Source organism: Aythya fuligula, chromosome 5, assembly GCF_009819795.1.
Source record: "Aythya fuligula isolate bAytFul2 chromosome 5, bAytFul2.pri, whole genome shotgun sequence".
Lineage (NCBI taxonomy): Eukaryota > Metazoa > Chordata > Aves > Anseriformes > Anatidae > Aythya > Aythya fuligula.
In genome coordinates this window covers 34,698,378-34,726,103 of record NC_045563.1, presented here as the reverse complement: position 1 = coordinate 34,726,103, position 27,726 = coordinate 34,698,378, and the positions used below count along the sequence as shown (strand labels likewise).

Here is a 27,726-nt window from a genome sequence, read left to right as displayed (position 1 = left end):
CTTGAAGCCTAATTCATTTACAATTCCATCTGCACACCACCTGAGAATTTCATTGGAGGTATGTTCAGCTCTAGGGCTAGCTTATTTTGGTGTAACAATGCTCTTTTACCGTTGCAACGGGGAAACTTGAAAAAACTGAGTCACCATTTTCAAGTTTGATTAACATAACCTCAAGCCAGATGAGAGTGATGCGACTAAGTGTGTCTTCAAGATGAAGAAGCAGAAAAAGGAACAGATGATTATCTCAAGGACATGAGAATATGTACATTTAGAAACATTGACCCATTTATTTAGTGAATAGGATCATGATGCATTTTGACTTACAGGTTTTGTTTTTAATGTTTGCCTTTAATGAGAAGTGCCTCCAAACAGCAGGGTCAGCTGAGTTGTCTGGAGGATGGATCCTCTAGATCTGCTTGAGTCACTGCCTAGGTTCAAACTAAATGGAATCCAAGAAATAGGAGAGAAACATTATCCAAGAAGTTTGGCATTAGAAATCCTTTTGCATACTGTGTAAGGTAAGACAACAGATATCAACAGTGCCTAATATAACTGTAAGCAACATGAAAAACAGTCCCTTGATTTCCCAGTGTTGAGGCTGACTCTGAAGGAAGAAAGCATTTTGCAGTGACTGGTGCTATAAACTTTGAAGAAGAGACAGACATCTGCAATATGGCATTAGATAGTCTAAAACCTTCAAGCATGTATTTTTCAACTACCCAACTACTCACTTTCAGCTAGATTCTGAACCCAGCATCAACATAACTAACTCAAGCAGCATTTACAACAGTGTCACATTAGGACAGAAACCACATTTTTTTTGTGGAATAAAATCAGTATATTAATTGTTGCCAGCAACAGGTGAATGTAATTCAATCAATTCCTGCTTATTTACTATTTATAGATGGTACTCACTCTTGAAATTTAGGCAATGCAAACTTATAAAACTTTATAATTTGTGCATATATTAAATGAGATACAGGAGAAAATACAATGATTCCGAGCACTCTCTCTTGGATTCCTGTCACATCAGCTAGATTTAACTGGGAGGGAGCTAATGGGAATAGAGCCTTTTCAAAGGGAACCAGCTGCTCTAACATATGTTGACATGCCACATCATGTCGTTTTATTGTCACCTTTTCTTCCTTCTCACATGCACATACTTCAGATTGAAACAGCATCACCCTGTAGGCTGTTCTGCAATGCACACCCTATTTTGCAGTAAAACTTCTGCCAGGCAGCAGCTTGACCTTCATGCACTTTAACACACTTATTCTTTCTGAATAAACTTCCTACACCTAAATCCTACTTCATGCCCAAAGCAAGTATCTAAATGTAAAAGAAAACAACCCTCTTCGCCACACAGGTGACCAACAGTCCACACCCCAACTGTGAAGCTGGTCCTACCCCTGGATCCATTGCTACTGCTCCTAAGAACTGTATCAATGCAAGAGTATTTTTTACAAGTGATAGTAGCATTGCCATTGCTGCTGAGCTGAAACAGTATCAATTTTAATCAGTAACAAAGTCCTCCTTTGATCAGCTCTTTCAGTTGTTTGGTTTTGGTGTGCCTATTTGTACATGAAGGTATATGGCTTTTTAGGCGTGTGGTGCTATCACGATGTTTTCCTATTTCCTTCCACTTCTGAAGATTAAGTGCTTTCTATACACAAATTTCAACATCCTCTAACTTGCATTTCCCTATGTTTGGCTTCCTCCAATCTATCAATTTTATTTCAGCTTCAACAGCCTGTTTTGAGACATATCTTCTAGTCTTAAAACTGAGAACCCTTCCGATTTAGTTCAAGCCTGCTTGAAAGGAAGTATATCATATGGTAGTACCCAAAGCATTTCAATTTCCTTACATACCCATGTATTTCAGAAGAGACTCCCACTGTGAGCTGTGGTGAACGTGTGTTGTATGAATATAAGAAAGCTATCATAATAACCACTACTGAAAAGGTGTTGAATTGCTTTCCTCTCATATGCTGTGGGTGAAGGTGTAAGTTCGACATATTTCTGTTTCCAGAGTTGCATTTGCTTGTCCAAAGTACAAATTTTGTACTTTTGACCAGTTTGCTAAAGAGCTACTCCAAAGTGAGCTCATATCTGGCACTATATGAGTTGACACACCTTCCAGGAATGACACTCCTCTAGGAGTTTACTTTTCACAACTGAATATATGAGAAAATATAATAAAAAAATAAAATTCCCAGCACTATTACTTTTACAGCAATTGCTTAGTAATCCACGTGTGTTGGAAGCCTAATAAAGTATGATGATGTGAGGGGTGATTTAAAGTGAGATCATGCTGAGATACTGATTCTTACAGAAACGAAGGCAGCTTGATTGCTGCAGCATTCCTGTAGATTAGGTAAGCTATAGCCAGGAATAGAGGTTCGGTCAGCCTTGGTCCAATGACTACAGGGAGGAAAAAAAAAAAAAAAAAAAGATGGGGACAGTCATAGCAGACTTTATCATGGTACCCTCATTACTTAGGATTCTTTTAAAAGCTTTTCTGTATTTGTGAATCCTAGCTCATGTTACATTTCCAGAATAAATACAAATCAAAAGGGAAAAAAACCTTTTAAACTAAGTGCCCATATTTGTAAATATATATATATATATATATATATATATATATATATATATATATATATATAAAAATAAACCTTAATTTCTTAGTTACTGTAACATTGCAGCTCTTCAGCAATCAGGTATTTTGCACTGTAGGAAAGGTCTTGTTTAACAGAAGGTAACAAGTAAGTGCTAAGAAAAATCCCAGCTGCTTCGGATGTAGCAGATAGTCAGAGACTGCAGAAGGACCAGCACCTGTCCCCAAAGCCTTACCTCAGTGATGGCGCATGGTAGGGCACATTATTTTAAGCGAGGGCAAACATGAAGTCAGAGTGGAAGGCGTGTGACCACAATAAGGTACTAGAAGTTCAACTATGCAGTCTTTATAAATAAGCACTTCTTGTTGCAACTAGCAATAACATTCAAACAGCATTGAACAGACAGATCTTTAAAAAATATTTGAGCCAATCTTATGCTGGTTTATATTTACTAGTTTTATGCACTCCCATTTCCATCTCTTTTCCTTTTATACTGTGGAAAAATTGCTGTTGGCCGTGCTTTAGTGCTAAGCCATACAGTTTAGCATCAGCATTTCATGGAAAATACCAGAAATACCATGAAGAGAGCTTAGCAGCCCCCACATAGGTGGTTCCCACTACAGTTTATAGTAGCAGTTTTAGCAAAAGTGGAGACAGAAGGCAGATGCCGTTCAAAGAGCTTCATCCCTTCCTTTTATTTTTTAATGCATTGATAGTGGAAGAAGCAGATGCAGGATTACTTTGTCCCATTGTTTCTAACGTTATTCTCTTCTATTACTACACTGCCTTTCGCTTTGCTGGCATCATTTCAAAGGGGGATATGTTTATACAGTCCATAAACAAGCTGTCGCAGGATGAAAGATCACAGGCAGAAAGCATTATCCTGCAAGGCTAACAACAGCTGGAATTAACTCTAAACCTAAAAAAAAAAATAATTTGTGACATGCAACTGGAAACTCTTTAGGAAAAGCACAGAATGAAAAACAACTCAAGACTGTTTAGCCACATGAATTTTGCAACCACAAAGATAAATTGGACAGCAAAATTCACTTGTGCAGCACTCTGCTCTGAGCAAAGTGGCGGTAAGGGGGTGGCTGAACAGGCCAGCAGCATTAAAAGGACACTGAAAGTAGCTAAGCAGTGTTTATGTAAGAAAAGGGAGGTGCAATTTATTTTATAGGAGACTGTCTGAGGGCAAATGGTGAACAGAAGTAGTAAGGTTTTTATAAGACACTGGTCTACCTTCTGCTCCCACCTCTTCTGGGAATGGCTTCTTCTCCATATCTGTGAGTACAGCACCCCCAGAGACCCTCTCTCCATCCCTACTCCCCTACTCCCAGCTCTGGAAGATGGAGCCTTTCCTCTTCACCCCCACCCGGCCCTGCCCACTTTCTTTGCTTGCCAGGCTGGGGAAGGGGCCGAGGACCCCCACTGATGGGGGTAAAGTCTGAACAGATGCCAACACAGTGGTGTTTTCTTCTGGTTCTGGGGGTGACTGGGGGAGAGCAGGACACTGTCTACCAATGCTCTTCCTACCAGGATGGTGCTGCCTTTATGTCCCACTACTACTTCAGAGTAGTTACCTACACAGCAACAGCAATCCCATTAGGAAGCTACATGGGCTGCAACCAGCACTTCAAACTGGAAGGGCCTGTTCTGTATCCTCAGGGCAGGCAGCCTGAGCAAGCCTTCGGTGCCCTGCAGGCAGCTGTCTCCATTCTGGATATCTAAACCACTCCAGGAAGAAGCTATTTCCTCTTTGATTTGATTTTATTTTTTTTTAAGACATGCCACAGAGACAGTAAGAAAAGCACATGGAAAAAAGTGTCTTCCCCCATCCCTGCACATTCCACCAGTGATAGCCAAGAGCTTTTTATTGGAATCACTGGATCAGACAGGTCTTCACTAATGACAGTTACAGGATATTATGCATGGCCATGACATTCCCCTAGGAACTTCCCTTGGTGAGTTTTGCCCAGATCTTAGAGCACTGGTAATGCATGTAAAATAATTGCCTTTCCCTATTTATATTACTAATTTCACAGCATCTTGCACGATGTTCACTGAAGAACAGAATTCCTTCATAAGCACAGAGCATCACGAAGAACAATTACGTATGCTTTTTATAAAACTTAAAACAAAAAACACATTAAACAAACAACAAAATGTATTTGAGAAGTATTCTCAGAACTCTTCCTTCCAAAAAGGAAAACCATTTCAAGTGCACTTTTAGAGTAGTTTCAAATGGGAATCAAGTATTTCAAGTCATCTTCTACAAGCAGATTAAAACTCAAAATCAAAAACAAAACAACCCAAACCTGCAGGGTATTTTAACAGAAACCTTTATACTACAGAAGTTATTTTTTTTCCCACAGATCTTACTAATGTCTGCTGGCAACATATAACATATTTTAGTCTGATTCCATGATGTTCCTTGCTTTGCTCACTCAGTTTGTGTAGCTTTTATTTGTCCTCTTAACAAATAGCTTAAGAAAGGATACTCTTGATTTCAGAACACTTCCATATTCTTATGGGTAACCCCAACAGCCAAGGAGTACTATTTTAAAAAGAACTATATGCTAGAATTAATAAACGCCAAAGTAATTTTCTTCAAGTAAAAAAAATAAACTCTTTTCATCCAGAATTCATCCATAAACTGGAATAACATCATAAACCATGCATAGCACATTTCATGCACTATGAAATCTTTCTTACACTAATGCTGATTGATGTAAAAGTTACAATACACATTATCTTCTCATGAGAAATGCAATGTATCGGGGAGCAAAAGAGCTTAATTTCATGAGAGGACACAAACCAGACAATTAATTGGGTCAACACAGGGCCTGTTATTCCTGGAATATCTCACTTTAGTCTACAGTGTTGATTAGTGCCTTTTGAGCATCACAGGGCAACAGAGGAGCAAAGGCTTTTTTTTTTTTTTTTTTTAATATGGAGTGGCTTGCAGATTTATTATAATAGCATCTGTATGTGTGTCAGAGGTTATCACTCCTTCCCTTAAGTGAGTGGTAGTGTGTTCTGGGAGATGGGCTATATTATGAAACCCATATATATATGAAAATATAAATGCATATAAATAAAATCTTAAGGGAAAGCTCAAATACTTTGTGATTTTTGTTATTCACAGTTAAAGTGGGCAACCACATGCTTTTACGAATAAGGACACCTAAATTAGAGGCTAACCCCAAGGCTTGTACTTTTAAGAACTTTCAGTATTTAATTTATGCAAGTGAGAGCTGTTACTCTTGATCCTATTATATTGTCAATCACTGAGGAATTGGAATTATGGAATAGAAAGATTGTCAGATTTTAAAACTAACAAAAGTCTTTGTTGTAAGTAGCATTTCCTTCCAATTCAGTTTGCTCTTTTACTATTTTTACTGTTTCTAGTAGTCACTGTCTTTTCTAACATACCAAAAATAAGTTACTGTTTTCTTAATAAACCAAAAATAAGTTACTCTAAATTACACAAAGTACTTCTGATGTTCTACTCACAGCAGTATTGTAAAGCAGGCCAGAGTTCTCCTTACTTCACAGATAGGGAAACTGAGGCAGGAAGCTTAGCCATCACCTTAAGGTGTTGTTATATAACAAAGAGCTATTGTTAAAATTAGGGAGTTCACATTTTACAAGAATATACTATTAAAAAATTGCATTTCCCCGGAGGAGTTGAGAAGAGGGGCAGAGGAGATTTGTAATTACTAAAGAGCTCTTTTGGCTCTGGGTCATTAAGCTCTTTGTAAATGTAACTGCTCTATCATTCTTAGACTTAGAAAAAGACAGAAACAAATAAATGAGTTTCCTAGGTCACTTGTCTGCGTATTTGACTGAGACCCAGAAATACAGTCCTGAGGCCCTAAACAAGGCACAATATAGCCATTAGATCACAGGATTCCTTCTGTCTCTCCCAGCCTAATAACTTTATCTTCATTCTTTGCTTTAAAGCTGAAGTCTGACTACAACTGGGAATTGCAGCAACATTGATCATTCACAGTCCTTTCACTGGTCGGAAGTGGGAAAGTTAGCACCTCAACAGTGGGAAAACAACTATTTCCTCCCAGAGAGGGAGTATGTTAATTAACCAGCACTCTCAGGATAAGGCTAACACCATGGCTCAGGTAAACATACACAGAAATACAGATACAATCACCTAGTGGCCTGTAAACTGCTCATAAAAAGCATTATGAACTGAAAAAAAAGAGTGTGTAAGCATACGACTTACTGGGAAGGCCACACAGCACATCTGGTCTGGTCTTGTAGTTAAGTCTCATAGAAATATACGTAAATCTTGAAATCAAAAGCGAAGTTATGCATAAATCTTGGAGCTTCTTATCAAGATATATTCACATTTTTCCCAGCATTATAAAAATCATGAATGTTACGAGTAAAAGTAAGTATTACAGCAGTAATGAGCAAAGAATTCCATTAGTGATCCATACAGATCTACCTAGAGATTATTACACAATTTACTGTATCTCATTTTAATGTGTAACTGTATTATATAACATGTATTATACAGTATACTGCCTATGTATAATACAAGCATATAATACATATTGTTATACATTTACAATTTATTACACAGCTCTGTAGCAATGCAGGTGCAGCTTCAGATCTTACCACTTCACAGTTGGGCTGTATGGAATTCCAGCAACACAAAACTATAGGTCATGTCTTGACAGTTTTAAAGTTGACGTACTTGGACTACTGTATTGTATTTCAGGAGCTCTGACAGTTTTTCATTTCTACTATGTAAGTTCTGAGCTCAGATGTTTTAAGTGTCCAGGTTTTATAAATCAGAGCTGAGGTCAGCACCACCAGCCACGTTCTCATTGGGGAGAAGAAGAAAGCCAAGGTCCCATAGGTTCGCTGCAAGAAATAGCAGGAATAGACCTGCCAGGCCAGCAGGAGTGCCATTGCCAGATGAATAAGCACAGCCAAGAGGCGTTGGACGTGATGGATGTGAGAATGGAAACTGTGACCCTGGCACCGCAGCAACAGGCACCAGCACAGATAGGCCATCAATGGTATGTTGAAAAACAACATCTGAAAAGAAGAGTAGAGGAAAATAAGACAATGACCAAGCCAAATATCCTAGGCAACACACATCTGTGCATAGAAAGATAGACAAACACATAAAACTGTCCCATTCTAAGGGCTGACTGCAGTTTCTATAGCTGGAATCTCAGGATGCACTTCTGGGACTCTGCATCTGATACAACTGGGTCTGCTTGTGCCTCAGTCTCAGGCCAAGTATTCCTGCTCACTCCTTTGCAGTGCATGGCACTGATGTTCATCTGACCCTTCTTGGAGCTGGTTCAGGGAGCTTGACTTGGCAAAATACTAGCACAGTAAAAAAACGAAGGCCTCTGTGTGAGTTTAGCTCTCTGACCCAGCTCACTGTGGTGTAAAACAAGTGTTAGCACTGGCACAAGGGAGGGACCCTAAAAGAGGCAACACTGACTCGCTCTGGATTAAGTGTGTCTTTCAGACTAATGGCCACAGGGAAAACCAGAAGGTAGCCAGGTCAGATTGGTGGGAAAACCAGACTCAAGTCTACTTACAGAGTGACACCTACTGATCCTAAGAACTATTGAGTGTGTGAGAGCTGCCCAGGACACTGAGTCCCTTTTGCTTAATGCTTAAGTCCCTTTTGCTTAATCACTGAAACTTGTGTGCAAATACCGCTCCCCCCCCCCCCAAAAAAAAACAACCAAACAAAAAAAAACACCACCACAGAGAGGAGTAAACCTGTAGAGATGGTCTCTAATCCAGGCATCCAGAGAGTCCAAAGCAGTATCAAACAGAGGAAAATAGAAGTTTGAGAAACCTATGCAAAACCTCCTTCTGTTCTGCAGTTTAAATTTGAAGAAAGATTAGAAACAGCTTGCTATAGTCAGGCATGGCCTAACACTGACTGATCATCTCTATTCTTCCAAAACTCCTTTCTTTATAAAAGTATAAAACAAACAAACAAAAATTCCAGAAGTAAGCTGTTGGTCACCGTTTACCTCTAAATACACACCTGTAAAATCCCAACCACGTATGTCAGACTGCCCTGTAAGAAGAAACCACCAACAAAGATCCCAAAAGAAAAACAGGCCCCCAGCTGGCCATCTACCAGTTCACCTACAAACCATGGTCCTGAAAGAAAGGAAAACAAAACAGAGCACCATCAGAAAATACAATATAGGCATACCTATTTCTCACTAATCCTTAGTACAAAAGGCTTAACTGGGTAAAATTATTACTCTATTGCTTGTCTAAAGTAATAAATCTTATCTTTCATTCACATCAAGAATGTTCTTCAGATTGTTGTTAATGAATCATGACCTCTTGGTATGGTCCATCAATGAGTTGTGGAATGCAGTGAAAATATTTTTGATTTCATCTCAGTGACAATTTGTGACACCACAGATAATGTTTTCCTCATGACAGAAGTGTAAACAGATCCTTTCAAATGCTGGCCTTTCCCCAGAATTAAAATAAGACTTCTGACAGTCAGAAACAGTTCCAGCTTGGCTCAGTTTACAAGTCAAAATGGACAACCTGCACTATGGTATGCATAACTATACTCACTTCCATGAAAGTAGCTATTTTAGTAACATATTATCAAGAATTTTAGCCTATTTCTCCTCTGATATCAGAGCTGAGATGTATTAGTGACTTGTCAAATGAAACATATGTTCCGTACGCTCATTTTATACCACTGTATCCTACTCAGTAAGTGAAACCCAAACTAAACTCAAAAATACTCACTCTGTTTTCAGGGTAGTTTAGTAACTTAATTCACTTTAGGATTTTAAGTCCATCTCTTAACAAGCAAACTTATTTTCTTTGGACATTAACTTCTGAAGTTCCACATCAATTTCATAACTTAAGTAGCTCTTCCCCATTCTGCAAGATGTCAAAAGTCTATTTTTCCATAAAAATCTGATGTGTACTTTAAAAATAGTGATGTTACGTCCTTCAGTACTCTAGGTTACTTACCCAGAATAGTGTATAAATTCAGAAGCAGAATTGAGTAATAGAAGATGTTTGTTTTACTGAAGACATGAAGGGAAAATGAGGTCAGACTCAGAAGTCCTGGCTTTTCTAAACAGAGACAACATTTCAGAAAAATAAATTTGATTCAGGTTGCAACATACATCATATTGGTCTTTCTAAACAAATCTGCACAAATCACCCACTCAGTCTACTAAGAAATATAACAATTATATTTAGTATATCTACAGAAAAAATGCAAGGTAGTACATTTCTATTACTGTGATAATTGGAAATAAAAAATTGGTAAAGTTAACAATCTATGTTAATAAGAGTAGAAAAAGCTGCCATTCTAAATGAGTAGTACACTTACTATATGCAAATAAAACTGCATGACACTTATATACCCAGAAAATAAAGTTAGGTAGAATGAAAACCATGCAGAAAGTTCAAATTAAATGAAAAATAAGAATTCAAAAACAGTAACCGTGCAAACCCAAAAAAGGCAGGTCAGCATGGACTAAATTAACTGGATATTCTTTGATTAGATCTGCTTGGTACTTGATGAAATCTGATAGCAACTCAGATAAAATGAAGACTAGATCTTGAAATATCAACATTTGACAGGAACATCACACTAGCAAAAGAAATCACAACCAATATTCGTCTAACCACAGCATGCAATTCATAGATCGGGGAAGGCTCCAAAGAGCCTTTCAAATGAAGCTGTTTTTTAGAAATTGACCTATTACATGGCTGCCCTTCTCACAAAGGATTGACTCCCAGAGGACATGCTTGAACTTTGGAAATCAAGAGGTCTAAAATTTGTTCACTAATCTGTGAAACACTTTTCATGTTCTACAGAGACCTAGCTGATCATGAAGTGCTAGGTCTTTTCATTTTTAGCTGCTAAATCCCATAAATATAACTGAAAACTTTTTCTATGTGAGAAGTTGCTGTAGTTACCTCAGGATGCTACGTGACTATGGGTGTAAAGGAAGGGAAACATACTGACATGAATAGGAAGGGAGGTGGTTTCCAGAAAAATCTCATTAGTAAGGTGTGGTTCAAACGACTGTTTAAAGGATAAGCACTAGCAGCTTAACAGTATTAATTTTTAATTAACAGATTTATAATGAACAAAATATCAGGTTATGATAGAACTGATCTTAATTTTCATTTCAGAAAGACACAACCCTGCTCATGTTGTTTGCAAAGATCAGCAGAAACTGTTCTTGTAGCAGGAAATCTGTTTCTCTACTCAGGTGACAGCAATACAGACAGAATTGCACAACAGCTGTAGTGAAACAAGCACATTAACATAGAACTGATAGAAAATAAACTACTCCTTTCCCAATGCATCAGATTCTTCAGTGAGAAAATGAAAGCTTTGGACTTCAATTGATTGATTTTTTTTTTTTTTCAACAGATGTCTGAACAAGTTTTTAAACTCTTAATTGACTTTATTTGCTATATTGGAGGTTTTCTTAGAAAAAACAGCATCTTCAAAGAACCTAACCAAAACACACAGTACTGGATGCAAAATGCATATGGTGAAAATCTAGTTATTTATATATTGTTAGTGTCCAGATAAATAGTAAATAGTTTTATGGAAAATTAGATCCTCTAAAAAAGACATTGATCCGTACCTCTGAGTGCTGGTTTTTGGAGGTATCTGAAAACAATGAGCAAGGCAATCTGAATCAGCACAATCAATCCAAATAGCACACGAGCCTGAAAGAAACAGTTTTTAACTCTTTGCCAACACTGGAGTTTTTCCAGAGTCGACCCATGAGCATGCCTTTTGGACACTGACAGAATGATACAGAGATTTCTAATGAAACACATACTCAAAACGTCTTGGTACCATTGCACTGAGAAGTAAAAGAAACTTAAGAGTTTCTAAAAGTTACTGGACTTGCATCTTACTGACTTGGAATGAGTTGGATGCATGACAGCAACATAACCAAATCTTTCAAAAATGGTGCTTGTAAAACACATCCATTGAAGGAGTGTAATACAATTCCTATATAAAACATTTTCTAAATACTGTCCTGTATAGAACTGCAGTTAGGACACTGTAGAAAATATAGTTAATTGATTAACAAAACCAACATAGTATTGTAATTAGCTCAGAATTACTATCTACAGTAATGTAACCTTTATTATGTTATTCTATTATTCTATTCACCTTAATCATTATGATAGTCCTTCTTTCCATGTACATATAACATGTCTGGATATAATCTGGAACTTACTGAATTAAGTGGGAATTATGCCTTCCTCTTTGCTAGTTATAATGGCAGCAGCTGATGTGAGACTTTTTTGGCATTCTTGCCAGTACACACATTACAGAAGATCACAATGGAGTTTTCTTTAACCTAATGTTTTTCCATTATCTCCACTACCTTGTTTTCCATTTCTTGCTTGCATAAAATGCGTGTATACTTGTGCCTCAAAATGGACAACTGTTGAAACCACAGAAGGCAACTGCTTGCATGAACCACTGTGGCACATTCACATTTGAAGCATGCACCTTGAGAAAATAAACTTGAAATACTTGTGAAGTTCCAACATCATCACATCTGATAAAAGCAAAGTGCATTCAAATCTTGTAGGAATTTGGAAAATGCTTCCTGAAGTCTCTGGGGAAATCAGCACAGAATGACACGTTTTGCTGAAAATACTTACTAGAACATAGTGGTCAGTAAGAAGAATAACAGATGGCAAAATGCCAAATCTAAGAGACAGGTTTTCTTCCATAGAAAATATATGACCCCGTTTGCTAACTCTTCCTGAAGCATCCTAAATTGAGATAAGAAAGCAATTAGAAACCAGTAGTGCCAACATAACAGATTTTAAATAAATAACACAAAAGTCAAGTTAGAGTAGCTAGTTAGCATCTACAAGTTTTCTGGAAAGATCTGATTAATATGGTAGTATGCCAGGTATGCAATTGTCAAATACTTCTACCTACACAACACTGATTATTGACAATCTGGTAATTTCAAGTAAATTTGTGATCGTGATATTATACTCTGAAAGTGATGCATATGAGACCATTTCAGAGATTCGGTAGTTTGAAGGTGAGGCTTGGTGAGGCACTGGAACAGGTTGCCAGGAAGCTGTGGATGCCCCATCCGTGGCATCCTTTGGGCAACCTGGTCTGGTGGGAGGTGTCCCTGCCCATGGCAGAGGGGTTGGAACAAGGTGACCTTTAAGGTCCTTTCCCACACAAACCATTCTGTGATTCTATGATTCCAACTTGTGAAAGACAGTGACTATTTATTGGCCACCACAAACACCTGCTTTGAGAAGGCTCAATTCTAGCTAATAACCTGTCTTAAAACATTTTAAAGCTTTGTTGTACTTAGTTTCAAGCATATTTGCTAGTTATAGTACAACTGACACAGTATCCTCAAAAACACAATCCAGTAGGGCATTTTCACCCCCACTTGTTATGTTTTCTTTCCTGATTTCCTTTTTTTTTTTTTTTAAAAAAAAGTTCTTTTACATTTGTGCATGTATAACACTGATACCTTATCTCCCAGGACAAAATAAACTGTCTATTTATATTAAAGAATTTGGTATGTTTACTGTGATTACACCCAAAACAGCAGCATTTAGACAATCCCAGAAACAATGTAAACTAATCAACTGTTCTTATTTTCTCTACGGGTAATCAATACAAGTTAAGACTTCCATCCTCCTCTCTTTCACAAAATTACTCGTTAACTGGATGTAATAGTGGCTTATGGCTGGAGAGGAGAGGAAATGAATTTTTTGGGAGTTCCATTCAGTTATCTGAAAACAAGCACATAGTCGCAAAGCATATTATTGCTATGCAGGCCTGTATAACAGTCTTCAAAAGTTACTCAGTTTTGTGCATGTATTTTCATCATCAAGAAAATTTGACTATAAAATCCATCTTTCCTAAATAAGGCATCACAGAAATCAGTAACAAGCTAGGAGACAGAATGCTGACAGCACAGAGAGGCCATAGGGGTCGGGAAGGAGAAAAGCATTATTGTCTTTGTCCTGTGAGAAATAATGCCTGGCTGGGTTCCACCAGGCAGGACAAATCTGACTTTCCCATTACTATTGTGCAAATGTGCAGAATGTTAGAACAGCCTGATTGGGTTCTTTGACACTTGAAGGGACAGAAAAAAATTCAGCTCCACAAACAGAAGCATAGACATACAAATGCTTTTTTCCCCAGCAACCTAATAGCAGTTAGGTTTGATGTTCAGGGAAACAGAAACCATATTCAGTAGCAGCCTGTAAGGAAACATGAAATTAAGCAAACAAAGATTTAAAAAAAAAAAAAGAGACAGCATTATCCCAATACTTTATTAATGTTTTAGTGCTCAGTAATCAGTCAATTTCATTTAATAAAAAATCGACTGGTTTTTGTAATCAATTAGATGCATACGAAAGGAAGCCTGTTTCATGTATTTTGTTCCTAGCTATGTGATGCAGAAGGGTGATGGAGCACACATGACAACGTAGAGACTCACACACAATGCCAATGGGTATCTTACCTGGACAATCACATCTATTTGATGGGACCCTTCACTGTAGTTTTGCGGGTTCCACTTCAGCACGTAGAGAGGGCCAGATGCCTGATGAGCATTCCCCAAGTGAACTCCATCTATGTAGACTTGGACAGAGGTAATAACAGAAGGAGAGAAGGCCAGAATTCTAAGGATTGAACAAACAGCAAAATAAACAGATTTGTTACAGGACTTGCAGATTTGTCATACTTTCCTGAAGAGAAGTCCCTAAAGATAATGATACCTTATACTTAAGAATCCAAAGGAGATAGAAGTGAAAATGGTAAAGTATCTGTAAGCAAAATGTAATATGCTAACTCTTTCTTACAACTAAGAAAAGAAGTTCTATAAGGTATTGTGCAAAAACAACAGGATAGAAAACTAGGCTGTTGAACAGACAAAAATGGAGATCCTTTGGTCTCAGCAAAAATAATCTCAGAACTCTTGCTGTTGAAACGTTTGCTAACATTAGCCAGATGCATCGCCCTACACACATACAGATGCGCACTCAAATAGCTGGAGATTTCATTGAAAATTGCCAGCCTCTGAAGTCTTTTGTTGTTGAATGGAATACCTTTTTTCTTTGCTGTTTTTGATTCTTTGTTAGTCAGAGTACATTACAAAGACCTTCCAATCTTTGCAATGGAATTTATGAGAAACAGAGTGGAACGCAGGATTGGTATTACGGATTTGAGATACCAACAAACGTGGTATCACTTGACAGCACTTATACCAGAGAGACAGTAATACTAACATAATCTCAATATATTGCACACCTGTCTTCCACTTCTGCTAATACGAAAGGTATTGGGGAGCACATCAGTCAAATGAAGGAGCCTCTTACTGTTATTGTGAACTATTCTACCAGTTCCTATATTAAATATAATCATGAGAAAATTCAGATAGGATTCTAAATAGGAAACTGGAAAGTAGGCAGCCTTAGTAGGACACTGCTTCCTGAATGGAGAAGTATGACAAAAGTTATTTTGAGTGTAATTCTATGTATTCAATATGCCTGTATATTTTATACCTATTGGTCTAATAACAAATGTTAGGTATTGAAAAGTGCATAAAGATTTGGAACACAGAACATAAAACAAAAAGATAGAAATTAAAAAATTGAGACCTTTAAAACAAACAGGAAAACTGGTAGAGACTTAGGTTTTAATATTTAATATCTAACAAATTTTTGTAATATACCAGGGTTGTAAAACTGAAAACAGAAGGATAAGAAATCTAAAGTGAACAGAAAAATGCATAAACAAAATCCTGAAATAAAGGAAGGCAATGTGAACATGTGAAATTGATGAAACAGATTAAGTATTAATCAAACCCTACCAGGTGTGGCCACACAAAAAAAAAAAAGGTTTCAGTGGAAATAACCACACAAACAAAACAAATAGCAATTAGTGCTATATAATCTGTTTTTATCACAGTTACAATACAAAGTGAGTTCTCAGGAACAGTTTTACAGAGAAAAGCAGTTTCTGAGAATAGTGGACATTTTTTTTTAAGGCCTATGTTATCATATAAATATATATACACACCATGACCACAAAAAGACACCAACTATTAAAATATAGTAAAATACTGTCAAATATTGTACAAATCAGATTACAGGGTACCTGATATGAGTGGAGTGAAGAATTTTTACTAGTGGTTCATGAGAAGAACTGCTGTAAAGGCGGGATTTGGGATTGGTGATGAGAACTGCAGGCCATTCTTCAAAGGTAAGATCTGTGAAACTAAGGAGGTCATGATCAAATGCAAGGATTCGGTACCTAGGAGGGAAGAAAGATAAATTTTGTTGATGCAAGTATTGCATGCGTAGCTGATTCACATGCTTCTCAAGTTCCTAAGCAGAATTTGTTTGATTTATTTTCCATTTATTCTCTTCTGTACTTGATCATATGTTGTCACAAATAGATTTCTACACAACTTTGATTTAACAGCAATTTTAGATTTATTTTATATTAAATAACAAGATTAGATTATATAATCCTTAACAGTACTTAATCATCAACCAATTTAACATAATGATTCAAAGGAAGTTACTACAATTAAAATAGTGACTCAGTTAAGGATTTGAGAAGGGCAAGGTTCACACGACAGTTACTACATAGCTGAACAAACTTCAGCTGACTGCCATAGTAACTGCACAGATACTTACCTCTGATGAAGTTTACCCAATTATAAATCACTGAAGCACTACTCAGAATTGGAAATGCCAAGGTTTATTGAATTTTGCATATGATTCAGATGAATGTTATGTTAAAGAATTCAAATATAATGTCCATTTCTGCAGTGCAAGGGCAAGTACACCAGTCAAAGACCCGTGTACTTTCTCCTGTACACACGAGTATCTTTCGTTGCATTACTGCAGAACAAAACCTAACATACTACCATACATCCCACATAGAATTATATGCTTTTTCACGTGCTGCTAAGGTAACAGCAGAAGTAGATTGTTTTTATTTCTAGAATTCCAACAGCTAGTCCAGAGCATGGCACTTTGAAGTGTTGATGCTAAATTTTATCAGTGTTTGCCTACTTTGAATACTAAATACATATTAGATGGCATGTTTAGATGCTTTCTTTTTAGTTTATAAATATCAAGAATGAATCAAGACATTGGTTTGCATAATTTATTAGCTATTGCTATCAGGAAAAAGATTACCAAAATTACATAGAGATATTTTTCAAAAACATTAATAGTAATAATTGGATAGACTGACATAATGCTTTCTTGAGATTCTCCAAACAGCATAAAAGGGAATTAAAGTAGGACCAGGTAGGTTCCACATAATTTCTTCACAAAGGATTTGCTTACCTCCTATTATCCATCCAGTCTCCCAATTCCAGTTCCAGAGTGCCACCACGGTGTTGACTGTGCAAGGCTGGCATCAGCCCACCCATTGTATGGAGATGTCCACATAAATAAGCTGTGGCAGAACTAATAAAGAAAATAAGAACTGTGATTATTTGGGTGGGGAGGAAATGCCACTGCAGAAAACCTATGAAGTGACCGACATATGTGAAGAGAAGCAAGAAACGTACTTCACACTGAAAAAAAATCTTACCTCATTAATGTTCGTATTCCTGGGGCTGGGGAGATGATTGTTGAGGTGGGATAATGGCCAAACCAGATAGTATGATTGCTGTAGAGGCTTTCTGTTGCCATCATGGACAGCTCTTGCATTTGACTCTGAAAAAGACAGGTGTTTGGAAAAAAACACACAACAACAGAACAAAAAAGACAACCATTTACCATTTAGGTTACTTAGAAAGAACAGCAGAAAAAAATGCAGAAAGAAACTAACAAAGAATGCAATTCATCTGTTAACTATAGAGAACACCCACATTTGCTTCAACAAACTGCACTGTTAACTAAAAATCTATGTTGGAAAAAAATGAAAAGATACTCAAATGTCTTGCAATTGATCAGAAGAAAGGTGGGATATAAAGACCAACTTTGGTAAATTATACTTCTATCTTTTCTACTGCTTGTTTGTATAATCCAAGAAGATACACTTGAGATGATTTTACAAATGTATTTACCTTGCCATTACTCCCCTATTATCTCCTGACTTGCTTAACAGCCTTTTTTAGGCATGACAGATCCCAGAACCACACACCTTACGATTCAGTCATTTAACTGCAGGAACTATGATACTGAATCTTGAAAATATTACTCAGCCATTGCTGTTAATGTTAACCAAAAATAACACTTCACACATCAGGTAGAATTTCTTTTGCATTTGTTTGAATTCCAGTCTTTTTGACATCAACCAGTTCAGAGAGACTTCTAATACCAGTAAAATCTCAAAGACTTAACAGAGGAGGCAGGAAAACTAAAGCCAAAGAACACAAATCTACTCCTTCACCATTTTGGAAATCATCTTTTAGTATAAACCAGAGGAAAATCAACATACTATTCTCCTTCCTACCTGAAAAGCAATGCTGTAATGCATGGATAAAGGAAACAGAAATAAAAGCTATATTAAAAAATGGATGCGGTATAACATTGAGTTACTGCAACAGGTTTATGAAGTGAAATTAATATTTCACTTGCCTTTATGAATTTGGACTTTAAGAATGTTCTTACATTCTTAAACCCAAGCTATACAATCAAATTAATAATATAAATGCTGTTTATTTTTCAAATTCCTGGCAGAGGTTTAAACCTTAACACGGTTCCAAGTACCTACTGCCCCATGGCTACCTTTTCTCTTTACCTTCAGATTTCTGCAAAAATCTGCAACTTATATTCTCTGGACTCCTGCTGCTGGTTAATTAGCAAGCAAACGCTTGATTTATTGCGACCAAGAACTGGAGCTCCACACTGAACTGCACTTCTTCTCTCCTTGAGAGTTTGTCTGCAAAGTTACTACACCCTACAGACATGCCTATGAATTACAGTAAACAATGAGAATGCTACCATACTTGGCACTCCTACATCATCTTTCATCTAATTATCACCAAGTACTTTACAAACATTTAATTAAATGTTGAGTCTCCTTTAGACAAGATTAGAAGAACATTTTACTTATCATTGAGGCAGTTACCACAGGCAGAATATGACATCTGTTTACCAGAACACAATTACTATGCAATACTTCAGGAGACTATCCACAGAACAACAAATGTACGAACAAACTACAACAAAAATCAAAAGGGGAGCAAAATGTTACCTAAACTGATATTTGATTTAAAGATTGGGCTTAGTGTTATTATTTAAAAACAAAACAAAACAAAACAACAACAACAACAAAAAAAAACACACAAAAAAAAACCAACAACGGTAATCTTTACAGTCTTGGAAGATCAGGATCTCACTTCCTTAGATGACGTATTTCTTTTATCAGTGGAATAACATGGAATATAATGCTATGAGTTAGTGCAACTCTCTCATCTGCAAGCATTAATAGAAAACATCTAGCAAAGAAAACAGGTGTGAAATAGGATTTTTTTAAAAAAAGCTTTACAGCATATAAAGAACTTATTAATAAGCTTGTCTAAACGTTAAGAATCTACTGGCAGTACCCTATAAGACAAACCTAATTCAACATTTTTATACTGGATTATTTCTTGACAGAAAACACTGATACTCTACATGTTAACAGAAACATTCATTTTTCTAAACAAAAACTTCATGTGTGTATTAACTTTAAAACGTAGCAACTCTTTCAGATAAGCACAAATCTTTCAGACAATTTTTCTTTGTAAAAGACAAGAACACAAACAGATTCATACACTATAGAAGCACCATAGCCAGCAAAACAGAATGCTAAGATCTCTGAAATACCATATTTAAAATCCCAAAGAAATTGTAGGGTCTCTTTGGGCCTGGGCTGAGCGTGGCATCCACACAGATGAATGAATAGTTCCCAAAAGAGGTGGTGTGGATATAATGGAAAGAGCCATCTTTGCGCCAGGCAGAGTATTTCCTGAATAAAATAAAACGAAAATATCACTGTTAGAAAAGCTTGCAGCAATGACAAAGACAATATGTACAAAACATGCAAGACTTCTTGCATTAGATCGAACCCCATTACTTCAGCAAAGTCTCCTCTTAAAAATCAATGGCATTGAAAACCCTGTACTTCAAAGAAGATGCATTATACTTCTAATGCCCTAAACACCCTTTCACAATGTTTATTTTCTCAAATTAACATTACTTTTGAGAACATCACGAACTTTAAGAGAACTGGAAACTCAGTACCATAATACTAAGATTTCAGTCTTGAGTCTCACTTAAATTATGTACAGCAATTGAATTATCCTCTGCTCATGCTGAGCCTGTATTTTTACCTCTGCAAGTGACAGTGTTCTAGGGGTGTGCAGCAAAGAATGATCAATTTGTTCATGTATCACATAGGGGCAAGCAGACATTGATTTTCTGTTGTTCAGACAAAAAAAATACATTTTTTTTTTTTTGATTGTTTAACATCATGTGGTGTTGGAGAAGAAAAGGCTTCCACAGAACTCCATTTCACTCTGCCATCTCCCTTCTCTGTCCTTAGAGTGTGGCACATTAAGAGAATTTTTAGGTAATCTTTGTATTTTATTCATGCATAGGATTAAATATGCATTGAAATAAAGTTAAGACAGTTCTACCTTTTAATAACACTTAGTAGCTTTTGAAGATTCTTAGAGCCTTTCTTCAGTCCTAGATACTAAGTATGATAAGTCTCCAATGAGTTTCTTTTATCTTATGATGACTATAGTGAAGCAAAAACCATAATGAGAATACATTTGTTTTGCAACAGATTTAAATAAGCAAAGACTTGTTAACCTCACATTTGCTCTCAAATTCTTACGGTGAAATTTTGTTTTCACTCTAAGGAAAATCCCTTTTGCTAGCACTGCATCTTTAGTGTGGACTAGAGGAAGGTGATCCATAGATCCTTCCAAACAGTAAACATGTTGAGGCCAAATCCCAGCAGCAGCGATTCAGGGATGATCCTGCAGATTTACTAATGCTACATCTTCCCATGTGATTCACTAGGGCTTCTGATAGCAGCCTTAAATTAAATAGACCGGAGTACTGATAGATACTACACTGCTATGTTGCCATAATTGCAGCAAATGATACAGGGATGTGCACTGAACTATCCCATGCAAAAGCCTCATTAGTGCCACACATTCCTCTCTTCATGGTAAATCCACATCTGAATTCCATGTTCTCCTGCAAGTAAAGCTGTTGTAGGATACCATCTCCGTGAATTTATGGGAAAATAATCTGCTCCTACTGGGCCATGAAGCAAATCGGTGAACCATCTGAAACTGAAACTCTGCTATTATTGAAGAATTAATAGGTTAAAAGCCTGAATTCAAGGAGAATTTTGATTTTTGATTTTTAAGTCCTCCCCCAATTCTAAAGAGTCAAAACTAAATGTGCCACCAGAATTAGTAGACAAGATTTTGTGTAGAGGTGTCAAGGGCAGGAAAAAACAAGGAACTAAATATGAGTCACAGGTGAGGCTACCTCCCCAATGTACAAAAAACAAAGAGCCAAATGAAAAGGTGAAAGCTTCCTGATCATTTATAATTAAATCTCCAATGAGATACTGAGTATTTAAGTTCCTCAGAGAACTTAAATTCCTCAGAAGATTTGTCCACCCATCATACTTTGTATCCTTGCATCTCTATTTCTATTTATTTTTTTCTAAAAAACCACAAATCACTCAGATGTGAAGAAATGGCTCAGATAAAATTTAGACCCATATCAAGTGAAAAGCCCTTGAGCGAGCAGAAAGAACCAAAAAATGTGTTTTGTTGCTTTTTCTTTTTTTTAATCTGAGGATGAAAAGACTCTTCAAAAAAATAGTTTTACATACATGTCAAAATTGTACACATAATGCACAGAACATTTCCTAGACACAAAGACACTTACAACGCATGCAATTACAAAACATACAGGAATAAGAAGCCTGAGAATAGAATTCTCTATTCTCTGAATCTATCCTACTCTACTAATTGGCAATGGGAACAGCAAATATGGTCATTGCTGTAAAAAAAAAAAAAAAAAAAAAAAGTCAGTGAGAAAGCATTTGTGACAACTGAAAACAGACTATCGTTTAGCAATTTTGACCTTCAATAAAAGACCACGTGTGGTAAATAAAATACCTGTAGTAATTCTGAACACTATCCAGGTGTGGAATGTTGAATGAATCTGTAAGGGAGAGAAAAAGAAAATGAAGACACTTTCATATCAAATTGAGTAATTTGTATTTTGATGTCCTGATGTTGAGATGAGTGTCTCAGCAGACAACGGCAAGCTATATTTTAAAAAAAGCATAATTGGTAAGCAGACTATCCAGGTGCGCAGTGAAAACATTACATACTTCATGCAGCTGACCTAAAAGTGTGAATAGTTTTCTCCTTGAGGTTTCATTTCAAGGACAAAATTGTTGTGGAGATGTAAATTCTCATTTACTGGCTAAGAGCTAGTCACATGACTACAGTTTGGCCACAAACTGTTTCTGAAGCTTTTCAAGTTCAGTGGGTTACATAGAGACCTAACTCATCTAGGGAAAATAAAGTTGCAATAGCATCAGAGACTAGCATATATTAAAGAATAGTTGTACTGTAACTGGGGTCCACATCTCTGCTATGGTTGGTTAACAGAAAACTTCTAGGGAAATGGGATTAAGTATTATGGGCTATATATGACAAAGAATGTATTCCTCATCCACCACCCCAGTACTAGGCTTTCTAGTTTTGCCTTTCCTGTATAAAGCAGCTGTTACGAGGTTATTAGCTTGTGCTTAAATGTTTAGAATGAGAACTAAAACTCACAAACTTCCCTGAGTTCTTTCTACTAAAAGGAAATTGATTTTGTTTCAACTGCTGAGCATGTGCTACTTTTTAAACTGAAACTGTTGGAGGAGGTCTGTGAGAAGTAAATTAAAACCATTTCTTCAGTAGGATAAGGTTACAGGTTGCCCTTGCATTGAAAGATGGGGCATATAAAATCATGACTAACATCTGAAGCTACATTCTACCACTTGCCATGCAAAGCATGGCAATAAACTAAGAGTCTTACTTCCCTCTTACCAGAAGTTCAGTAAGTGCCTCAAATGTGCCCTTAGTGGAGCAGACACTTGGATGGCAAGTCTTTCTACTGACTCATAACCACCACTAATATGCTAGCGACTTCTAACAATTTACCTCCATATTATAACTTACTTAAATTATCTCTATAATCACAGGAAAGGAAAAGATGTTTCATTTCCTTCTTACCATGATTGCCTTTGATGTCTATCCACTTGGTTTTTTCCATGACCCTTGATCTCTTCAGGATTGACTGGTAAGTTTTCCATTCGACTTCTACCTGCTCAGATCCCAGTTTATCTTTTGTCTTAGCATCTGTCAAGTCACCTGCAAACGTACAACAGTGAGATGTAACGAGAGGCCTATGCAGTTCTCACAAATGCTGTAACTAGTCAAGAATGCAATCCAAGCTTCCTAGTGTAAGGCCGCAGGCCTCCTGTGTACGATCTGGACATTCCTGTCATCTGGTTACTGTAAGGGTAAATGCCTTCTAATGAAAGTGCAGGAGGCTATTCAAGTGTCTATCACATGTCACTACAGCACTTTTACTGATGCCAAGCTAAAAGATGCATTCCTTCTACTTGAAAATTCTAGTCATAGACTTTAGCTTCACACCTTCTGTATTCCCTTAAGCTCCAACTAGAGTTCAAACCATTCTCAGTTTGTCCATATCATAATGCCTTCCTGCAGAGTTAGTTAGAAGATGAATGCTAACTATTTCTGAGCTCTTAACTTCAAAAGCAAGCAGCAGATAAGGAACTGTAGAAACAGAAGAAGTCCAAACCTAGCACAAAAAAAATAATAATCTAAAACCTTATGTATAGCAACAGCTCAAAAGTCTTTCAATTTGTTTGCCAAAACTTAATCGATTTCAGTAACAGTAGCAAGGTATCAAATGAAACAGCAAGGTTTATTTCACCTGTCTTGGTATAACGTGTTCAAACAGAAACCGGCAGTAAAGTCTCATGTTGATTCACAGCTCTTTTCTACACAAATAAACACAAGTTGTTCTGATACAGAATACCTGAGAGATAAACTGACTCTTAACGACTAATCAGAAAGACTGCTCACTTCTGTAACTTCACATGCAAAGGATGACATAGAATCACCACTAGGAAAGAAGATAACTACTAATCACAACTAAGGTTTAGTGACAAATATGGGGAGAAAACAATAGCTATATTGCATGATTATATCTCAGTTATACATAATAGTCTAAATTCACCACCAAATTCAAGATATTAAGCAAAAACGAATCCCAATACATTTACAAGTTAATTTCTTCTGCTGCTATCAATCTACTTTCACCTGCACTTCTACTTCCACTGCTTAAGATACCTTATAACTTTAAGGCTCTATTTTGAGATCAGAAAACTTTGTTTTTTTTTGCTCTTCCTTTGGCAGCACATTCAAGAGGAAAATGACACTTCTTAAATGCTTACCTGTTGCTAGAACAAGTGCTGGCTGAATTACATCAATTGTTTCAGAACAGAATTTTTCAAAGTCAGTAGCACGTTTGGGATCCCGAAATCTACTTATATGAATATCTGACACCTGCAAAAGAGAGAAAAATGACACCTTGTCCCAAACAGCAGGTTACTGCTGCCCATTATTGTCTAGAATGCCTATTAGGCACTATGTAAGAAAAGCATTTTTCCTACAAGAAAGGTGAAAGAGCCCTTAATATAAGGTTATAGTACAGAGATGGTAATTTAGTTCACATTCAGAGGAGATATTCCTGTGGATGAGAGGAAAAACACGGCAGGAACTGCTTGGGGAAGAACTTGATCCCATGGCCTAGGCTAGACCTGTTGAGTCACCAGGGAGTTTGAAGCCTGTTTCCCACAACATAATCTGGCACAACGTTGGATTTAGTGCTTGATTAACTTCCAAGTTAGGTCAATGATAAAGCAGCTGTTAAAGGGCATGTCTGAAAGAGAACAGAGCCACTTGAAAGTAAAGCCAAGTCTCAAATTAGCTGTGCTGTGACCTATCCTTGGGAGAACTCCACTGGATGTAACTTAACCAGAGAGAAGATGGCAAGAGGAGTACAGAGCTGGGCATGCTGCTCGTCAGTATAGCTCTGGAGCTGTTATACACTGCCATAGTTGACTCTCTTTAAGATAAAAAAAACTCAAAATAGAGGCTTTATCTACCTTAATTCAAGCATGCCTCTCTTTTTGAAATCTGTTCTCCAGTAAAGATAAGCCTTAAGTCACTTAAAGGAAAATTACTGGAAATAGAAAATACACAGCAATTGGAGAGAACAAAAGGACTAATAATACACCGGCTTACACGCTGAGTGGTGCCTGCGGCTAATACATGTAGAGAAAGTGCTCTTGAGTTTTAGAACAGAAGGGAAATAGCAGAAGCAGCCTATTTGTTAGAAGGAGCTGCACAGCAACTTCTGTGACATCTCAGCAGTCAATTGCCTGCAAATATGTAAAGGTTTATGATTAGTTATACACTAAGTGCTCGAGGAATGCTGTGGGGAGCAGAGTCAGGCAGGAGCCCACAGAAGCACCCAGGTGTGACAGTTCACTTCCAAGACCATGCCAGACTAACAAGTATCTCACATCCAATCTGGAAACAAGGCTACGTGTGTGTAAAACCAACCAGGCATCACTCCTGTACTGGTCCAGCACGTCTTGATGCTAACAACAAAAAGCCACGTGTAATATTTTCTCCATCACAACTTTCCTAAACTTTGGAAGAGGAGAGTGGCAAGCAGAGGCTAGATTTCCTAGTAGAGCATTATATAATTCAGGATAGGGCCCTGATGCAATATAGGAGATAACGCAGCAATTAGGAGAGCTTTAATTACCACATACACCTTAACTCTCGGGCAGCCTAGCAGGCTGGCCGGACACCTGTGGGACAGCAGCGGGGCGGAGGTGCCACAGCTCCTGGTCAAACCGAGCCGTGCCCAGCCCAGCCCAGCCCAGCCGAGCCCCTCACAGCTCGGGGGGCTCGGGCAGCGCCCTCCGCCACCACCGAGCCCCCTCAGCGCGGCACCCCCCGCCCCGCCGGGCCGTTACCCACCCCCGCTGCCCGCTCACCTGCACTGCCCACAGCAGGTTGGCGACCTCCGCGCCGGGAGCCGGCTGAGGGGCTCGGGGACGCCGCCGCCCCACCGGAGCCGGGCGCGGAGCCCCCGCGGGCGCGTACCAGTCGAGCAGCAGCGCGGCAGCGGCGGCTGCCAGCAGCGCGGCGGCCACCCTCAGCATCCCTCCCCGCCGCCGCTGCCTCAGGCGGCCTCCGCTGCCCGCCGCCGGGCAGCGCCGCTGGCTTCAGCACTTCCGCCGCCCGTCGGGCCGCCCCCGCCGCGCCTCTATGGTTGGCTGGGAGGACCCGTGCCGGCCCCCTCTGTGGGGGGAGCTGCCCGCTTCCTCCCGGGTTTTACCGGATTTGGTGTTTTTAAGGGGAATTCCGCCCGCCGGCGGGGCTGTAGCCGCAGGGACGATAAAAGCGCAAGGAGAGGAGATGGGTGGCTCGTCCCGTCTGCCCATCCAGCCCCACACACCGACATCCTCTCTTGGCTTTCTGTCACCGCGCAGAAAGCTGACTGACTTCTTTTGCTCGTGACTTAAAAATTCATTTTAGGGCCTTTAGGAGCCTTTTTTAGGGCCTTTTTTTTTTTTTTTTTTTTATATTTTATATTAGCATAACTTCTTCTAAGAGTCTCATAGTTAAACAAAATTGTAACTAAAAGATGCAGCCACGCAAGATGTTTGCCTCACAGCAGAGGGGACTGCAGGCAGTCCTCCCAATGCTTGAGCTTGTTTGTTGCTATCTTGGCATTACAGCCTTGCTTCTCTTGCTGGACTACATCAGAAACTTGATTATACAATTACCGGTGTTGATACTAGAACATGAGGAGGACTCTTCAAAATCCATAGCAGTTGCAGTCTAAACTTGGCTGTTGCACAAACAGCACTGCTGGTTACCAGTCAGCTGTGCTGTCAGATAGGGTTGGGTACAAATTTGCAACACATTCAAAGAAAAAGAGATGAAGCTCTGTATTGATTTTTAATTGGCTCATTGGCAATGAGTAAAGCTACAAAATTCAGTCAGTTATATTCTGTGCCTAAAGCTGACACAGTCGCAATATATACACAGTAATTCTAAGTGTCAGATTTCAGTAAGATAAATAAATGTGCAGTGACTTTTCATAATTACCCCCAAGATTTCTATACACCATGTTCATTGTTCAGCTTACTTTGAATCTGCTCTGTTCAAGACATCTAATTCAAATTGGGCACCTCTATTTGCCTTCCACAGGTACAGTAACATAATTGCTACTAAATTAACATTACTTTATGCCATTTTCATGTACGTTTTCCTAGTTGTTTGACTCTTCTTGATATAGAAGACTGACCTGTGTCATCTGCTTTGTCAGTGGAATGTACAAAGGAGAATTGGTAAGACTGCTTCATCCGTGATTTATACACATATGAATATCTTTGAAATCATAAGTACCTAACAGACTTTCTGGCAAACAAAGATTCAAGGCTATGTTTTCTTGAATCTTTCTCATCTGGTAGCATGATACAATTTTGCTAAAATGTGCCCTAACATATGGTTGTTCTCGTCATGCCCCTTCAATCTTCTGCTGACTGTATTTTAGAGCATTTCAATAAAAAATGGGTATGAAGCTACCATGGAGAGGTACAATCATGTGTTCCTACAACATAAGAAAAGCTTTGGGAGTATCTCTGGCCCGATGCACTGAGGAAAATCTAACAAATATACCTGAAATGTTCACCTGCAAATGTTATGCCATCCGCAGCGGTATTTGAAGAATGTGCGAGTTGCTTGGAGGCTTGAAGCAGTAAGGCTGTAATGAAATAAGGTAGTTTTCTTCAGAACGGAAATATTAGGCATTCAATAGGTTGTTAGTGTGTATGCCTGCAGGGTCCAAAGTCATAGCTATTTGCCTATTTTTTTCTGCAGCCCCAGAAAGGTACAAACAGGGGAACGTGCAACTGAATGGTTTT

The 27,726-nt window shown here is 38.1% G+C and overlaps 1 protein-coding gene across 2 annotated transcripts; it reads right to left on the bottom strand.

The window, feature by feature from the left end:
* Positions 1–2,650: 2,650 nt before the first annotated feature.
* On the bottom strand, positions 2,651–26,013 carry TMEM62 (transmembrane protein 62). 2 transcript variants are annotated; one of them, XM_032188504.1, is made up of 14 exons: positions 25,789–26,013; positions 24,172–24,283; positions 22,919–23,056; positions 21,803–21,848; positions 19,479–19,620; positions 17,254–17,378; positions 17,004–17,126; positions 15,799–15,954; positions 14,162–14,321; positions 12,312–12,425; positions 11,270–11,354; positions 9,627–9,731; positions 8,662–8,780; positions 2,651–7,682 (listed from the first exon to the last, which is right to left on the bottom strand). In XM_032188504.1, the coding sequence occupies exons 1-14, from the start codon at positions 25,954–25,956 to the stop codon at positions 7,356–7,358; spliced, it is 1,920 nt and encodes a 639-aa protein (XP_032044395.1). In that variant the 5' UTR covers positions 25,957–26,013; the 3' UTR covers positions 2,651–7,355. The 2 variants fall into 2 exon arrangements, with proteins under 2 accessions (XP_032044395.1, XP_032044396.1); XM_032188505.1 differs by lacking the exons at positions 21,803–21,848; positions 24,172–24,283; positions 25,789–26,013 and having other exon boundaries at positions 22,919–22,998.
* Between the last annotated feature and the right edge of the window lie 1,713 nt (positions 26,014–27,726).